Source organism: Garra rufa, chromosome 10 (assembly GCF_049309525.1).
Source record: "Garra rufa chromosome 10, GarRuf1.0, whole genome shotgun sequence".
In the NCBI taxonomy this organism is placed as follows: Eukaryota; Metazoa; Chordata; class Actinopteri; order Cypriniformes; family Cyprinidae; genus Garra; species Garra rufa.
This window is the reverse complement of record NC_133370.1, coordinates 14,657,889-14,677,575: the sequence shown is the minus strand read 5'-3', so window position 1 is coordinate 14,677,575 and position 19,687 is coordinate 14,657,889. Positions and strand designations below refer to the sequence as shown.

The 19,687-nt window shown below is 40.4% G+C and overlaps 1 protein-coding gene across 1 annotated transcript; it reads left to right on the top strand.

The window, feature by feature from the left end:
* The first annotated feature begins 13,316 nt into the window (after window positions 1-13,316).
* LOC141344708 (interferon-induced protein 44-like) lies at window positions 13,317-16,076 on the top strand. The gene is made up of 8 exons (XM_073849602.1): window positions 13,317-13,473; window positions 13,694-14,177; window positions 14,283-14,334; window positions 14,465-14,660; window positions 14,765-14,917; window positions 15,091-15,262; window positions 15,717-15,817; window positions 15,900-16,076. Exons 1-8 carry the CDS (start codon window positions 13,426-13,428, stop codon window positions 16,074-16,076), a joined length of 1,383 nt encoding a protein of 460 aa, XP_073705703.1. The 5' UTR covers window positions 13,317-13,425.
* The last annotated feature ends 3,611 nt before the right edge of the window (window positions 16,077-19,687 follow it).

The window sequence follows — 19,687 nt, the reverse complement described above, 5'->3', positions numbered from 1 at the left end:
TCAGGCTTCATGCAATTTTCATTTCTTTCTTGAGGTTTGTTATACGTTTAGTATCCCCCGGACAATCATGATTCAGATCACACTCATCGTTGATGACCGTATTCATTAGTTTGATCATTTGACCTCTGTAATACAGTTTAAACATAGAGTCTACGATGACTTTTACACTGCACATTTTTCCTGCTGCGCAGGTACACTCTGACTGATCATCCGCAGCAGCGCCAGAACTACTGTACAGTTGTGCTCCATCAGGTTTTGTGTAGTCTCAGACGGTCTTTTCAGAATTCAGTTTTCTCCAAGACGTTGCCGTTTCCTAGAATCCGAATTGACTGTTTAATCCACGAGAGTCCATGCCTTGTGCATTAACGCTTTCAATTTCTGCTTTATGGGTCAGAACCCCCCCAAGCGTTAATAGTAGAAAAAATTGCAGCACAGCTGTGGTTCAGTCAACCTAGGTTGCTGAAGCTGATTCTATCGGTCTATGTAGATGTCGCAGTAGGGCCAGTCATCCGCACTTTTAAACCTGGTTATGTTCAAAGCGCCGGGTCAATTTTACGATTACTGCAGAGTTGATGAGGACAGCCATTGTTGGTTTTTAACTATTGGATCCATCCTCACCCCCGTTGTTTGGTGTAAGAGGGTTGTGGCCAGAAGTCATAAACATTTGTCATGATAAGTTTCACTCAAGCTATACATCCAATACATATTGATGCATATCCCCTCGATTTAACACTCATCATCAGCAATGCTTAAATTCAACTCAAACAACGTCTATCGTTGAGAAAATGGTGCAACACAGGTAAATCGCTATGCTCAAAATGTAGCCTTGTTTTGCAACATTCAAAGGGACTGTCCTCTGAAGTAGGCCAGTCGCAATCATACTCATCAGAGTCAGACTCATCGCTGCTTTGAGACAAAAGGTTTGTTTCAGAGTCCTCATTGCATTTATTTACCAACATAAGGTAATTTTGGTCATGAAGCGTTTTGTTCCAACAGGATGATATGGATATGTGGTATAGTGACTTTGTTGCATGGTACCACATACCAGATGTTGATCCATCAAACTGGTAGAAGTACCAGGTTTTCTCACCAAAATTAAATACTCTCCAAATACGCCCAGACTATGGCCGTCAAAAGCAGATAGTCACTTTTGGATGTATATTCTTCGTAAGATTCCAAAACGTAGAGTTTCACAACCTGCAACTGTTTGTCAAACACAAATCTTCCAACACAATCATCAGACACTGGGAAATCTTCAATCTTCATCTTCACCAAGAACCTTTGTTAGGTTCCTCCCATCATTTTTTCCTTGGTGCTAAAGTCAGGTCCTCTCTCATTTCAACAGAACTTCTTGTTGGTGTTACACACATCATTCTTCTGATTGGAGCAGCAGCAGCCACTGTAACAGGAGAATAGAGAATGTCTTCTGTTGTTAACTATGTGACTTAGGGCCTGTCCACACGGAGACGCGTTTCGCTGTATACGTTTACATTTTTTATCGTATTGACGTTTCATCCACACGGATCCGGCGTTTTAGGAGACTGAAACCGCTATTTTTTGAAACCGGGTCCCAAAGTGGATAAATCTGAAAACGACACCCTCGCGGTTTCGTGTGTACAGCCAATCCGTATATTTTGTGAAACGATGATGTCATCACATCACGTGTCGGCTGCGTCACACGTAACAGCAACAACAATATTGGCGGACTACATGATTGTGTTCGTGTTGCTACTAAGCCTACTAGTGTCACGGATTGGCCAGGTTCTACTCCCTCACTCACTCAACGATCACAGTCACCTGATTACTAATCATACGCACCTGAATCCAATCACCAGCACCACATATAAGCACACCACACACCTCACTCAGTGTCCGGGCTCGTTTGCACGAAGCGGACTCATTGTGTTTCTCTGTCGAGTTCACAAACCTCAAAGACATACTTACCTCGCTATTTACCTGTTGAAACTTACCTCTTGTCTCGTCTATTCCAGTACGAAGTCTGTTCTCTGTTCCAGTCAGCTGTGGTCAGCCATAAGCCTGTTCGTCGATCACCAACGGTGTGTGTGTGTGTGTGTGGGTCGGAGTCCTCCTCCCGTCGTTCCTGGAAAGGAAAAGGATCTGTATTCAGTATTCATCTCTAGTCAACGAATATCATACTTGGACTGTTATACTTACCCGGTTCTGCACGTCATCTTATCCACAACGCTCTGCTGATAATAAACATTGTTATATTGATCACTTACCTCTCTTGTTTGGTCTGCTTCCGTAACAGTTAGCCCGGACCAACACAGTATCAGCATGAGCAATCGGGACCCGTTTCAAGAGCTGGTGGACTCGCTCAGGAAGGTTTTGTTGGCTAGTCATGCCACCACACCAACTTCAGCTCATCCCACCGCACCACCGGCACCCAGCACTTCTTCGGCTCCCGTAAACGTCCCTTCCAGTCCCATGGCCCGACCAGCGCCCTACTCTGGCGGGGCGGAGGAGTGCAGCGGATTCCTGTTACAATGTTCATTGATATTCACAATGCAACCTGCTCTCTATCCCACAGATTCTTCGAAAATAGCCTTCATCACGTCTCTGCTTACCGGACCAGCTCTCAAATGGGCGGACACGTTATATCAGCAGGCCGGGTCGGCAACCCATTCGATCCAGGCTTTCGTCGCTCATTTTAAAGAGGTTTTCGGACGTTCTGATGCAGAAGTATCCGCAGGAGAGCAATTGTATCATCTTAAGCAGGGAAGTATGACGACACAAGATTACTCCCTGCGTTTCCGAACTTTGGCCGCTGCCAGCGGATGGAATGAGCGATCGTTACTGACCACGTACCGGCTCGGCCTAGAACCCAATCTCCGGATGCAGTTAGCTGCTTTGGACGACTCCATGGGATTGGAGAAGTTCATTCAGCAGTCACTTCGTTGTTCAGATCGTCTAAGATCCTACCAAGACCAGTCCGTCACTACTGCACTCCTCCGACCAGTTACATCCGCCAGCCCTCCAGAACCAGAACCAATGATCCTGGAATCAGGGAAAATCTCTGCAGCTGAGCGACAGAGAAGACTGACCCGGGGTCTTTGCATGTACTGTGGGGCTGCGGGACACGTACGACTCAACTGTCCTATGCGTCCTATACGATCTTTGGTGAGTGTAATACGTTCTGAATTGGATAACATGCATCCTCTGACTACCAATGTTCAGTTAACCACCCTCACTTCCTGTGTTACAGTCGCAGCCCTCATCGACTCCGGGTCAGCGGGAAACTTCATCTCCAACACCCTCTGTCGCCAGCTCCAGCTACGCACCCAAGCATCAACCACCATCTACCAGATTCAACCGATAACTAACCGGATAAACTCACGGACCCGTATTCACCGGAAAAGTGAACCCATCATCCTACAGATTGGAGTTTTGCACCGTGAGGAGATTCAGTTTCTGGTTCTGGAGGGAGCTACTATGGACATCATCTTGGGGCGCCCGTGGCTGGTGAAGCATGATCCCATCCTCTCTTGGGGCACAGGAGAGGTGATAAAATGGGGAAAAGAATGTACCAACCAATGTTTTCCAGATCTTCCACGTCCTAGACACAAGATACTACCTGTCAACGTCACCTCCGTCGAAAGTCCTGTTGAGAAGCAGTCAGTCCAGATTCCTGCCATTTACTCGTCGTTTCAAGACGTCTTCTGCCCCAAGAGAGCTTCCCAGCTACCTCCACATCGGCCATGGGACTGTGCCATTGACCTAGTTCCGGATGCTCCAATGCCCAGAGGTAAGATCTACCCGCTGTCGCTTCCGGAGACCAAGGCAATGGAGGAGTACATACAGGAGGCTCTCGATCAGGGTTACATCCGACCATCAACATCACCCGCAGCATCCAGTTTTTTCTTCGTGGCAAAGAAGGATGGAGGGCTGCGGCCATGCATCGATTACCGTATACTCAATCAAGGCACCATCAAGTTCCGGTATCCCCTTCCTCTCGTCCCTGCGGCCCTCGAACAACTACGCACTGCCAGGGTGTTTACGAAGTTGGACCTCCGCAGCGCGTACAACCTCGTGAGGATACGTGAGGGGGACGAGTGGAAGACTGCCTTCGTGACCCCTACTGGCCACTACGAGTATTTGGTCATGCCCTATGGTTTGGTCAACGCCCCCTCCGTATTTCAGAACTTCATTCACGAGGTACTCCGGGAGTTTCTGCACCACTTTGTCGTTGTCTACATAGACGATATCCTGATTTACTCCCGGAGTGAGGCCGAACATCGCCTCCACGTTGCGGAGGTCCTTCAAAGATTACGGGATCATCACCTATATCTCAAGGCGGAGAAATGTTCATTTCACCTACCAGCAGTGCACTTCCTTGGATACGTCATCGACCAGAAGGGGGTCCGTATGGACGAGAGGAAGGTATCTGCAGTTGTGTCCTGGCCAGAACCCACCACTATCAAAGAGCTCCAACGATTCTTAGGTTTCGCCAATTTCTACCGCCGGTTTATCAAGAACTACAGCATCATCACCGCTCCGCTTACCAGTCTACTCAAAGGAAAACCACGAACCCTACTCTGGAACCCTGACTCGGCCGCAGCCTTCCATAACCTCAAGGAAGCATTTACACAGGCACCTCTTCTAACCCATCCTGACCCTGATCTCCCTTTCGTGGTAGAGGTAGACGCTTCTACTACCGGCGTGGGAGGGATTCTGTCACAGTATCACGGTACTCCTCCATTGCTTCATCCCTGTGCCTACTATTCCCGGAAGCTCAGCCCTGCGGAGAGGAACTATGACATCGGCAACCGCGAGCTTCTTGCCATCAAGCTCGCTCTGGAGGAGTGGCGACATTGGTTAGAGGGATCCAACCACACGTTCCAGGTGATAACAGATCACAAGAACCTACAGTACCTCCGAGACGCCAAACGGCTCTGTCCCCGTCAGGCAAGATGGTCCCTGTTCTTTTCACGATTCAACTTCACCATAACCTACCGGCCAGGATCCAAGAATACCCGAGCTGATGCTCTGTCTCGCATCCATGATTCTCACGACTTGCCTGACACACCCACGACCATAATCCCCGAAAACATCATCGTTCAACCCATTGAATGGACCAACCCGCCAGCTGTCGCCACTCCGGAACCCAGATCTCCGCCGGGCTGTCCACCTGGTCGCAGATTCATCCCTAGGACCCAGCGGGTAGATCTAATCCATTCAACACATACCTCTCTGGGCACTGGGCATCCAGGGGCCAACAACACTCTCTCGCTGCTGACGGACCGCTTCTGGTGGCCGCACATGGCAAGGGATGTGAGGAGGTATGTCCAAGGATGTAAGGAGTGCGCAATGTCCAAGAGTCCACGTCATCTGCCTGCTGGGAAACTCCATCCCTTGCCTGTGCCGAACCGCCCCTGGTCACACCTAGGAGTTGACTTCATGACAGATCTCCCCTCATCTGACGGTAACACCTGCATCTTTGTTATAGTTGATCGATTTTCAAAATTCTGCCGACTGATACCTCTGAAAGGTCTTCCCACAGCCTTAGAGTCTGCCGAACTGCTCTTCAACAAAGTCTTTAGGTACTATGGCATTCCGGAAGACATCGTCTCAGACAGGGGTCCACAGTTTATTTCACGGGTGTGGAAGTCTTTTCTCAAACTCCTAGGTGTGACCGTTAGCCTCTCCTCTGGATACCACCCTGAGACCAACGGGCAGACGGAGAGGAAAATCCAGGAGGTGGGGCGGTTCCTCCGGACATTCTGTCATGGTCACCAGGACTCCTGGAACCAGTTCCTGGGTTGGGCAGAATACGCCCAAAATTCACTGCGGCAACCCACCACAGGACTCACGCCATTCCAGTGTGTGCTCGGCTTCCAACCACCTCTCTTCCCCTGGAATGGCGAACCATCACAGGTGCCCGCAGTGGATTACTGGTTCCGGGAGAGCGAGAGAGTCTGGGACGAGGCTCACCATCATCTTCAAAGGGCAGTGCGCAGAACCAAGTCCACTGCCGATAAGAAGAGGATTCCTGGTCCCACATACACTCCTGGGCAAAAAGTCTGGCTCTCCACAAGAGACATCCGTCTGCGCCTGCCCTCGAAGAAATTGAGTCCCAGGTTTGTTGGCCCCTTCACCATCGTGGAACAGGTCAACCCCGTCACCTACAGACTCCAATTACCACCACAGTACCGTATCCACCCCACATTTCACGTCTCATTACTCAAACCCTTTCACCCACCTGTGATTCCCTCCACAGAACCTGGTCAGGAAGAGGAACCCCCTCCCCCCTTGGTCCTGGAAGAGGGATCCATCTACTCGGTCCGAGAAATCCTTCTGTCCCGACGTCGTGGTGGTAATCTGGAATATCTCGTCGACTGGGAAGGCTACGGGCCAGAGGAGAGGTCATGGGTACCCAGAGTTGACATTCTAGATCCAGCCCTCATGGAGGAATTCCATCGTAACCATCCTGAATGTCCAGCCCCTCGAGGACGAGGTAGACCACCACGACGTCGGAGGCCTCGGCCCTCAGGAGCGGGCCCTGGGGAGGGGGGTAATGTCACGGATTGGCCAGGTTCTACTCCCTCACTCACTCAACGATCACAGTCACCTGATTACTAATCATACGCACCTGAATCCAATCACCAGCACCACATATAAGCACACCACACACCTCACTCAGTGTCCGGGCTCGTTTGCACGAAGCGGACTCATTGTGTTTCTCTGTCGAGTTCACAAACCTCAAAGACATACTTACCTCGCTATTTACCTGTTGAAACTTACCTCTTGTCTCGTCTATTCCAGTACGAAGTCTGTTCTCTGTTCCAGTCAGCTGTGGTCAGCCATAAGCCTGTTCGTCGATCACCAACGGTGTGTGTGTGTGTGTGTGGGTCGGAGTCCTCCTCCCGTCGTTCCTGGAAAGGAAAAGGATCTGTATTCAGTATTCATCTCTAGTCAACGAATATCATACTTGGACTGTTATACTTACCCGGTTCTGCACGTCATCTTATCCACAACGCTCTGCTGATAATAAACATTGTTATATTGATCACTTACCTCTCTTGTTTGGTCTGCTTCCGTAACAACTAGCTTTATTACAGCAAAATCTATTGCTTCTATGCAACTGTTATGAGCAACAAGCGATAATGTTCGCATCTTCGTCTTCTTCTTCTTAGTTCGTATACAGCGCGCAAGGTTATGCGCACGCTCAAAGTCTTCTTCTCCGTGTATAGTGTGTATCTATGGCAGAATTACAGCACCCCATACTGGTCTGGCATATATACTACACCGTTTTCAGTGGTTTCCGTGTTTACGGAAATTTTTTTAGAAAGAGGGGGAAAAAAATGTTCGGATAGGGAACGCACCGGCTTCGTGTGGACGGAGCCTTAAAATAGGTTTAAATACCAAATTGTGAATGTAGGTAGGACCCCATAGGTGTAAAACAAACAAGAATGTGACACCTTCAATAGTCGTAAAACATCAGCTGCTTTGTCACATTCAGCGAGATTGTAATCTCTTAAATTACCTCAAGTTTTTCTTAAAAACAAAACATTAACATTATCTTGCTGGTAAATCAAAATGCACTGTTAAACAGTATGTTGCACCGTATTTTTGTTTACACCTTCAGTTTACAATGACAACTTAAAGAAATTTTAATTTAATGATGCACAAATCACCCAAGAACTCGCATTCACATCTCTTGTAAAATGTTAATGTGTTAATTGTATTATTGTTTTTAAAAGAAGCTTTAAATGATTCAGAGTGCAGCGTGGATGTCTCAGAATATTTTCAAAGTGCTGAATTCTATATTCACACACCCACATCACAAATTCACAAGAGCAGAAGAGAGGATTTCTGTGTTACGTGCTCATTACAGCTAAAATTCTCTTTTGTCAAATTCTGTACATACTTTTGCATTTCGTAATTCAGTGATTTTTAGTCAGTGTTGTGCACAGAAAATTCCTAAGTAAAGATAATGTTTTAATTTTTTCCATAACCTTTACAAAAGTGTGGAACATCATAGTTCCCAAATGTGATTGTATTACAAGAGTAGTCCATCTAACAAATATGACAGAAGTAGAGAAACAAAGATGACGATAGTAACTCTAAAACATTCTTTCATTTTTTTAATGTCAAGCGGGATGTGTTGAAAAGATTCTCTGGATAAACACATCGGGTAAATAAATTGAAATTGAGGTTTGTCAAAATAAAAAAAAAGTTTAGTCAACTGTTTAATGATTTTCTTAAATTAATAGGTATGTGCTCGTCCTGTTCTCTTTCCCATGCATGGATTAGCATGAATTTACAGAGGATTCTTTAAACAAATACAGCTAAACCAACGAGATGTGAATTGGGTCATCTGCTAACTGAACAAGATGGCTAAATCTAATGGTGTAATAAAAATATTATTATATTTACAAATCCACATTTAAAAACTTTCACAGTTGTCCCAAACTGATTTTGCCAAATTCTATATCCATTATAAACATTTATTTTCCTGCTATATTCTCCTTCTGGGTGTTTTGGTCACTTGAATGCACGAAAGGTTGGGATGAATAATCTTTACTCTTTACAAGAGTGTGGAAACTTTAACATGCTTACACTTTAAAGAATGTGCAGCTTTCAGTGCAATCGTTTGATTTGTTTCAGTTGGGTAAAACAGCAAAACTTAGTTTTCATGTTAATGCTTCATGTGATTGCACATCGTGGACAGACACAAAGTTGCACTAAAAGGAATATCTCAAAGGGAAAGACTGTTACTTAAATTCTTAATTTAAATGTATTTGTATTGTGATGACAACTCCACAAAGAGCTGTCCTCACCTAAAAACATAAATAGTCCAACAAACAAAATCTTGATAATATGACTAAAATCTAGTGGTGTAAGAAAAATGTCATTTACAAGACATTGTGATTCTTAGATGCTAGACATCCCTGACAAAATCTGTTGACATCCAGAAATACTCACAAAGGTTTTAGCATTGTTATTTATATATTAGAAAACAACATGTATCCCCTGTGGTTGTTAAGCACCTCGGGTAAATAAACTGAAATGTAGGTCTGTCAAATGAGAAAAGTTTAATCATACATAAAAAATAAAAAAAAACTCTGAATTAAAAAATGTGTTTGTCACAAACACATCCAAATTGTTTTCCACTCATGTGAGAAAGGCACTTGGGTGCATTCATGATCTAAAAAAAAAAAACAATGCTGGTCATTGGGCTATTTTGAAAGAAATTAGAGAACAAAACAAAAGTTTAATTTAAAGACAACAGACAATGCACCTTGCTTTCGTGACACAAATATGTTTAACCATTTAAAGATGTTTGAAACTTGTGGGCGTAATTATTTTACTGAGAAGTATTAAGTGGAGTGTATATTTGTTCTGTTGCAGTACACATACTATCTACGGTCTAGATTAAAATGAAAACTAACAACAGAAAGTAAACAACATGATTATGATAACAGTTTTGTCTTTTTAAAAGAAAAAAATGCTGGTAGTTTTCTGTGAGGGGTAGGCTTAGCTCCAGTATTGGTGGTAGGAGCGATAGAAATTACAGTTTGTACATTATAAAAACGTTACCCATGTTCCACAGATTCACCCATACTGTTGATTCTTTGTCTAAAGCATGATTCTGTGCATTTTGTAATGTGGATGTTGTAAAGCCATTAAAACAAGCACATTTAGCATACTTTCATCCATTGTCAGCTAGAGCCCTCCTCGCAAAAACCTTCACTGTTAGAAGTAATGGAAAGGGAGGATGGTCTGGATAGTTGATGGTTTGAATATTTTTTAGACTATTAGCTTACAAATTAGGTTGTACTGATCCTACAGAGGTGTTAGCGTACACAGGTACAGATGATGTAGTAAGAACATACCCAAACACAACACCTTTTCAAAAGGATATAGAATGTGTGATGGGTAATGGTCTTGGTGAATTTTTTTCATTCTTTTTCAGTTTTTTGGGAATTGGCATGGAAAATATTTGTGCATTAGTATTATTATTATTAGCCTAAGCATTTCAGCATTGGCATATGCAATCAAAACAGTGAAGTCTTCATTTTCAACATTTAGCCTATAGATCAGGCAGAGCTGAACTGTTTAGGGGTTTGACATGGACATGTGTTTGGATGTCTTTTAACCATCAAACAAAGCACATTCCCATTAACAAAACAAATTAAAAACATACTGTATCAGACACCAACTATATTGTGGTAGAAAACAGGTAGGAGAGAAGCTATGGACTTTGGTGTCTAGGCAACAATCCTGCTAAGGACAAACTCCTTATCCAGGCTGGATGTAGACGGGCTGATAGGTACACTGTTTGCATTAACATATACCATACTGATCAAACAAAACTTGTTCTGTTGAGGTGTCAACACACACACACACACTTACACACACACACACACACACACACACACACACACACACACACACACGTTGGGTTTACATGTTTTATGGGGACATTCCATAGGCGTAATGGTTTTCATACTGTACAAACCGTATTTTCTTATACCAGGTACATACATACATACACACACACACACACACACACACACACACACACACACACACATACACGTGTCAACCTGTCCATCAATGCTGACAGGTACCATAAATCAGACCATAAATCAGGGCCATAAATCATAAAAATGACACTAAGTATCTTATACAACTACTAACAATTAAAAACAGAAAACCCCATTTCAAAAAAGTTATAAATTGATTTGCATTTTAATGAGTGAAATAAATATTTGAGCAAATATTTCGCAAAATGTGACTTGAACTTGGTGGCAAAACCCTTGTTGGCAATCACATTTGGAGTGGGGAAGAGCGGGGTAAGTTGTCACACATTTCACACTGTCTAACTTTTACTGAGCACCATACATCACTGTGTAATAAATGTCTTACCAAATTAAAGAAGGAAGTCTCGGGCACATATGATGTATTCATTACAATTTCATATCTTATCTTATTACGGAGTTGTAGACTGTTGAATGGAGAATGTGCTCTTGTGACAGTTTGCCCCATCGGCAGGTAAGTTGTCACCAGGGGCACCGCTCACAATTTTGGGCCCTATGACAAAATATGAGGTTGGGCTCCCCCACCACACAAAAGCAGATCTCTGGGGGCCCCTAAAAGGCGTGGGCCCTTAGAATTGTCCTAACTTACCCCCCCTTAGCGGCACCCCTGGTTGTCACACTAGATTATCTAAAAATAAGAACGCAAATACTTAATTGTGATTATTGATTCTAATTGTTAAATTCAAACCAAAACTGGAAATATGAACAATTATGCCTAGAGAATTTGGAAAAAAACAATTATTTCAATCAAAACAGATGCCCTTATTCTGATTAATCAGACTCATCTTCAGAGTCACAATTCTGGCACACATAAATTGCCTGGCCTGAGGTGCAAGCATCATGGGCTCATTTGTTTTTTGAGCATGTATTTGTACTGGGGCAAGTTGTCACATGTGACGACTTGCCCCAAAGTCAATAAGACAACTTGCCCCAAACTGACATGTATGCTAATGTTGGCTAAATGTCAGGGTTAGCTCAACATAGCACGTCAGCTATAGCATCAAAAGACACGTTACTGTCTCCTCTATTTTGTGCAAAATAATAATTTTTAACATCTATACCTAACAAAATGTAAAGTGATTTTTTTTTTTACTTTTTAGCTCAAAAAATAAAAAAGTTGTGCTCACCTCAGATTAGTGCAGTCTTGACCACATGTGAACAGGAGATTGATTATAGAAGAAGTCACACAAAGTGGCTATTTCATTTTTGAGATAAAGCCTCTAGTTATGAGCAGTGTGACAACTTACCCGAGTGACAACTTACCCTGCTCTCCTCTACTATAGACTGACAAAAGTTATTAAAAATCAAGGAGAAGAGTGCAAAAAAACTGTCTGAGGAACAAAAGGTGTTTGTGGTTGGCCCAACTGAACCAGGATTTTCAGAACAAGAATCTTGACAACATTTGTGTTTGTTCTTATCATTACCAGCCAGGTAGGTGAAAAAGTAGGCTATATCTTGTACGTATCTTTACCACCTATTAACTTTAGTCTGTAAAACTAATGCGCATGCGCCCTTTCCTGCTTACTAAGTTCTTATCTATATCATGTAGCAGCTTCCACACGTTTTTCCATGGTTTAGACAGTATAAATTAGCAAAACAATATATCAGTAGTATATTAACCATGCAGTGCTGTTATTTACATCAGAGTATCACCAATATGGCCTGGGTAAGTGACCACATTGTGGCATAAGTGCAAATCCTCTTTTGATATTTACTCACTTGATTATAAAATACTTTCTGAATTTGTTTAAAATACTAAACAAAGTTTAATTAAACGATTTAAGTGAACCGAGCGCTAGCTCGTGATATCAAGTCCAATTATTTCTCCAAAAAGTAATAAATGTCATTCCCTCACATAGGCAAACAAAATATATAAGCGTTGATTAAGTTATTACCCAAGTTTGAAACAGTTCTTGAGATGTGAGTCCTTGACAGAGTTGACCAATGAGATCGACTGCAGGGCGGGGTTTGAGCTTAAGGTTTGTGCAGAGCAGTGTTGCCAGACGTACGATAATTATCGTATTTGTACCATAATTTTGACCTCTGTACGATGTACGATCAATAATACCACAATGTACGATAATTTCAGAATTTTGTGACACCATGGTCGTTGTAATTATAAGAGCTTCTATTCTCAAAGATCTAGCTGTCTGGATACTACGTCTACCTTCATGATTGTGAGGAGACGTGAACGTGCGTTACGCATGCCTTTCTTTCATCCAATCTTACGTCTTCTAACCAATATCATAGTGGAGAATGGCTCTCTCTCACAAGCACAAGTTAACGTTCCTGTCGTACTTAGGTCAGTTGTTTCAAAACTGAGGTTGTTAGTTTAACAATAAAGTATAGAAAATGAGTGCTGAAAAGGATAAATAGCTGTAACATCTAGATTAATAGCTGTATTATGAACGTTTGACTCGGGTAAGATAATTAGTTTAGCATTGCAATAAGGTATAGAAAATGAGTGCTAAAAAGGAGAAATAGCTGTAACATCTAGATAAATATCTTTATTTTGAACGTTTGACTAAAATACGATAATTTTCTCCCAAATACGATAATTTTGAGCTTCTGGTACGATACTTGGACATTTCCAATCTGGCAACACTGGTGCAGAGCCATAGAAAGCCATAGAGCCGTTTTCTCTACGGCTCTGCATTCAAGGGTCACAATAAAACATTGGGAATTAGAGTACATTGACGTGTCACATGCACTGTGTGAATGTGGTTATTAAGTAAATTATTATATTTAATCTAAAATTTTTCTGTTTCTGGTTTTCTGTACCTGACCTGACGTGACTGAAATGACGTTTTATTTTCATGACGTACGACGTAAGTTTCGTTTCTGTTAAAAGGAAAGTCATATGTTGCGGAGTGAAAGAAAGCAGACGAACCCGACGTCTTGTACCAAGGTGAGCTTATGTGAATAATTATATTAAATATAAAATGACAATTTTAATGAAGAATTCTTTGACATTAATTTGGTTGGAGACAGTAATCTATACGATGTACAATGTAATATCTAGCCTGCATATTTTGAAAAGTATTCAAAATAAATTTTTTACAAAATTACACCATTTTATGTTTTATTATAACAGCATGCTTTAAAAGTGTTTGTTGAATGTTTTTCAGGTCATTATGAGCACTGTGACATCCAGCTTGAATTCATGGCAGAGGAAGAAGCTCTGCTCATTGTTCAACCATGCCAACCTTAGCCTGCTGTTCAAAGCCAGTGTGCATGGTTACAATGCCAATGTATTTCACCAAAAATGTAATACTCAGGGGCCAACTGTTATTGTAGCTTACAATAAGTCTGGATATGTTTTTGGTGCTTACATTAGCAAAAATTATGCAAAGACCGGACAGCAAATTGTGGATGACAAAGCTTTTCTCTTCAGCTTTAATGACAAAGAAATGAAAGAAGATCCTCTACGTGTGGTCAGTGGAAACCCTCAGTATACTTTCACTGACAATGGTCCAAACTTCGACTCTTTGGTATTTCTTTACAATAGCACAGCCACCGTCTTCAGTAATCCAGGAACATACCAATTTGAGCCACAGAAGATGTTTGGGAATGACTTACAGCTGACAGAATGTGAGGTGTACAGAGTGGAAGGTTTGTATTATTTTGGTCTATTTTTCAGGTAGTTACTAAAAAGAGTAATGCACTTTCAGAATTGGTTGTGTGCATAGCTTGTGCTCTGGTTTGAATTCTCACTAGATTGTGGAGGACTCATGGAGAAACCATGGAGAAATGTGCAGTGGAATTCTGAGTGAGTAAAGCAAACAAAAAGTCTTCTATAACAATACAGATGTTAATTTGGTCTGTATTAATTTTTTTTAAAAGAACTTACTTACTCTTTCCATAAAAATGCATTGGGAATTTGACAATAATGTTTTTAGGAGAAAGAAGGCACTCTTGAGCACCATTTCTGGCTGGAAGCCTTCTGTTAGCTCAGTCAAACAGGCTCGGATTCTGCTGGTGGGTCCTGTTGGTGCTGGGAAATCAAGCTTCTACAACTCCATCAATTCGGTATTTAAGGGTTACGTGAGCATGCAGGCCAACACTGGCACCGCTGGCACCAGTTTGACTACCCAGGTAGAAATTTTTCCACCTCTGATGTTTTATGGAGTGATAACATGTTGTTATACAAAGTTTCTGTATGTACTTCAAAATAATTTGCATATATTTGTGCCATGTAGTTCCGTACCTACTACATCAAGCCAGGCAGCGGTGTCAGCCATGTTCCCTTCACTCTGTGCGACTCGATGGGTCTGGAAGAGGGTCTGAACACCGGGCTGGATGTAGATGATTTTGCCACTATTTTGAAGGGTCACATTCAAGACAGGTATCAGGTGAGAACTTTAGGTAAATGGCAAACATAATCAGTAATAGGTCAGGCAGATGTTTTACTAGTTAATTACAGAAAAAAAAGACAGGCTTTACATTAATTGTAATTAATAGAATTTTTAATTCAATATTTTTAATTCAGTGATTTAAAGATATTCTACATGTTTCTTTTTCTCAGTTTAACCCATCGATGCCTATAAACCCTGAATCCCCTCATTTCAATAAATCTCCTGGCTTGAAGGACAAGATTCACTGTGTGGTGTATGTAATTGACGCCTGCAAAGTCAAGCTCTTCTCTGACAAAATGATCGACAAGTTTGCAGTTTTTCGAAGGAAAACCAACCAGCTGGGTGAGGGAGTAACAATAATGAAGCAGATTTGAATAATTACTGTGTGTATTGTGTCATTCAAATTGTGGTCATTCCGTTTACAGGACACTTAACTATAAGATACTCCACCCAAAATTAAAATTCTGTCATCATTTATTTTTCTTTCTTCTGTGGAGCACAAGGATATTTTGAGGAATACTGGTAACTAAACCATTTCAGTTGCCATTGTCTTCCACTGTAGACAACAACAAAAAGGTTTGGTTATCAACATTCTTCAAAATATCTTCTATTTCTTTCAAATCTGCTTACAGGTTTGGAATGATGTAAGTAAGAATGACTGTATCTTGCTCAAGAGCACGTGTTGCGGGGTTTAAGTGTACAAATAGCATAAATCTTTACTAACTAGGGCTACATCACCCACAGGATAGCAATTTATGGGATTTAATGGCTGATAAGGTGTTGTTTTGTACTTCAGGGATTCCTCAGCTGGTTCTGATGACTAAGGTGGATGAGGCCTGCCCCTTAGTGGCGGAAGACCTGAAAAACATCTACCAGAGCCACTATATAAACAAAATGGTACAAATGTATGACTTAGTATTCTGTGCTATTTTGTTTCACATATCGTTTTTGAGTTTTCTGATTAACTATTTTGTGACAGATGCAGGAGGTGAGCACTCAGCTTGGAGTTTCTCTGTCTGCTGTGGTCCCAGTGAAGAACTACTGCCATGAACTGGAAATAGACTCTCAAACTGACATACTGCTTCTCAATGCTGTTGTTCAGATGCTCAGAGCTGCTGAAGGCTTTTTTGATGATCTTTACAATGCAGAAGAGTAGAACTTAGTCTGATATAAAGATTATGAATGTATATTGTATTAGCAAATTGTATCTCTCTGTTTTACATATTTAAGGTGACAAGTTCTCCAATGAGGTCTGTTGATTTCAATTTGTGATCCAAAACATGCAGCCTGATGGTTAGTATTTAAAGCTTTATTCTTTCACTGACAAGTAATGATTTTGAATTACAATAAAGGGCATATTATGAGTGATAGAAGTGTCAACTGTGTAAAAAGTACAACTTGTACCTGGAGTGCAGAGTAGTGTTGCTTTCGTCAACGAAAATTATGACTAAATATCATCGTGAACGAACCTTTATCACGTGACGAAAACTAGACGAGACGAAACGAAAATGCTGGTCATGTGACGATGACTATAATTAAATGTTTAATGCAATATCGTTGACGAATAAAAACGAGACTAAATGTGGTTTACAAAATAAAAACTATGCTAAAATATCTCTTCATTTTTGTTGACGAAACGAGACGAAACGAAATGTTATAACCTAACGTTAGATTGATGTGCGCATGCCCAGTAGCCAGAGCTGTATCCCTTCTAGCCTAAACCGCAGGCGACGTCACTTTCTCAAGCCCCACTCGCGTAATTATCTAGAAGACGACTACAAACGAAGTTAAGTCTGACACAGATAAACGGACCGATGGCCGGCCAGCTGGGGTTCGTCTTTGGGAGAAAAAGAAGAAACGACATTTCTTCGAAGCGTTCCCTTCAACTCTATCGTAAAAAGGTTCATTATTCAAAGCTTTTCAACATGTTGTACACTAATGACATCTTGTGGTCAAAGGTGGAAAAAGTTTCTTTTGCGTCCCAGATGCCCAAGCGATTTTTTGACAGTTCAGTGATTCTTGAGAATTTGGATAAAACAGGTTTTAATTTTCCAAAAAAAAATGTGTTTAATTACACTATCTGAATGTATATTATTATAGACCAAGGTCTTAGCTTTTCAGCAATGTACTGGTGTCACCTCCCCATTTTGTATTTTTTTCATAAAATAGGCGTTTTACTTTTTAGTGTTTTACAACGTTTACTTTTTGCTTAAATCAAACAAAAAATGTTTTTTATTTAACAAATGTATTTTTGTATTAAAAGAGACTATTACTTTATTAACTCAGCAGCACTGACAAAATATATTGTAGGCCCCTATGCATATTTATTTAAAAAAATTAAAACTCCCTCTGACGGTGGTGACACTAATCTGACGGTGGTGACAGTGGCCTCATTACAACATAAAATTCCAAAATGTATACCACTCAAGTCAACGGCTTCTTGTTTAATAACTTTATTTAACTATTTGGTCCAACAAATAACAATCCTGAGCACTCTGATAAAACATTTTTCAAATATTTCAACATCGTCAGACAGAAAACCTGACGGTGGTGACATCTGACGGTGGTGACAAAAACCTACTATTTCCCATGATATGCATTAGTTGTTCACAATAGCCATCTTGTTTTCACTCTGTTGCTAGCTACTTCAGACTTGTTTTTAAAAAGTATACATTTATGTCATAATCAAATCTAATATTATTTATACAAAAGAGACGGTGTTGACATGTTATGGTTGCCACAGTAGCAGTGTCCAAAAATATGAACAATTCTAAGAGAAAATAGCAAATTTACAGGAGCTTGGCTTATCTTGAAGCATACAGTAGAGCTGAAGATTTGATAATGTGGTCCTCAGGAATGCAGTTGACCTTGTAGTTGCCTGATTTTATTGCTTTTTTATAAATATCTGACGGTGGTGACGCATATGTGGGACACATTTTGTGCAACCAAAAATAATTGTAAATATTATTCAAACACAGTGTTTGTAATTTGTGATACATATTACAATGTACTCTTTCATATAGTAAAATTATTATTCAATTAAATGATTACTTTTTGCTTTTTTAATCAAGCTGAAATGATTATCTCCTATCTGAGGACAAGTGATTTTGTAGGCAATGGGCCAGATTTGATAATTAAATTAATACAAAATTAAAAGAAAACTATAAAAGAACCTTACATATGTGCAACTGACCCTCTGATTATAATCTTGATTCTTTTGATTTATAAAAATGTTCTTCATTTCCAACAGAATGAGCACTTTTCTTGTTGGGACATGTTTTTGCCAAATTTTCAAGAATCAGTGAGTTGCATAAAATAGATCAATTTGTTTTACGAAAAACATAAGAAATATTTTACTTACACAAGGTATAAATTAATTAATCTGTAATTAACTTATAAAAATATAAGCATGATTCGTGTTGGCATAGATGATCAAAGTAAATTAAGAATATTGTTAAGCTGACTAATATTATTATTAATTAGAAGTGCTTGTGAAGCGGGGATTACTACAAAATGAACATGCACAAAACTACACATGTACATATTTATTCATTATGATTTATTCTTAAAAAGTGAATGACACTTGAAACCAGTGCAAGGGGCTTTTTATTTGATTTTGTTGTAAATTCAAATTAGAGCATCTTCCATGTCTGGAATGGATGTATTCTTGAGCCTATAAGGTAACAATAATATAATAAGATAACCTTGTTTGAAATGGGTTTGGCTAAATGAAAACTTTGGTTTCGTCTATACTACTAGGTAGTTATACTATATTGACTGGGTTAAATAAAATTGCATTACTAAAAAGAGACTAAAATACAAATTTTATTGACTAAAACTAGACTTAATGTAATCAGTTTTCGTCGACTAAAACTAGACTAAAATGTCAACAGTTTTCGTCGACTAAAACTAGACGAAAATAGTCATGGGTAATTCTGACTAAAATAAGACTAAAATGCTCAGACTTTTAGTTGACTAAAACTTGACTAGACTAAAAAGAGTATGAATGTGACTAAAACTAATAAAAACTGAAATGACAGCTTCACACAAAGACTAGACTAAAACTAAAATTAAAACCGGCCGCCAAAAACAACACTAGTGCAGAGCCTCTGACATCTACTGTATGCCTACTGTGTTTCTGACTGCTATTGAATATACTGGCCTTTTTCTTTTTGTATTTTGTAATTATTTTTTTTTTGATGCATCTCAATTCGGCACTATAAAGAAAGTGTCTGGTAAATTTCTAGGGTGCAAAAGAAGTTTAAATTCATGCATTGCTACACTCCCATATAGAGGAAACTGTGGGACATACTTGAATGTAATATGAGTTACACAAATTAAAAGATATAAGTGTAATTGAAAATACTGTTTTGGTTATTTGTTCATATGATAGGACAAATCAATCCCACAATGCAAGGTTAGTGTAAAAACTAATTATTAATTTATTCATTCAAGCTAAAATATAACAGGTTTAAGTATATTTTAAACAAAAATGTACTTCCAGCAGTTGCACTTAGAACCAGTCTACACATATATTTGTATTTTTGGATGAAGAGCAGTGCAAGAATTTTGTATGGGCTATATACATGTATGTTCTAAGCCTTAAGATACAACATCTTCCTTTGAGAAAATACCATGTTTTATACACATATGAAAATTGAGTTTCCGATTATAAGCAACTGCAAACAGTTTGATTAGCCATTTAAGGCATGTTTTGTTTAGTCAGCATTCCAGCAAGTTACAGGAGTGAACACCTCTCCAAAGTAG

Excerpts from the sequence above, each read along its gene's own strand:
- LOC141344708 (XM_073849602.1), top strand. The coding sequence starts at position 13,426 with ATGTTGCGGAGTGAAAGAAAGCAGACGAACCCGACGTCTTGTACCAAG. Across the intron at positions 14,178-14,282 it reads TGAGGTGTACAGAGTGGAAG|ATTGTGGAGGACTCATGGAG; the intron begins GTTTGTATTATT and ends AATTCTCACTAG. Across the intron at positions 15,263-15,716 it reads AAGGAAAACCAACCAGCTGG|GGATTCCTCAGCTGGTTCTG; the intron begins GTGAGGGAGTAA and ends TTTGTACTTCAG.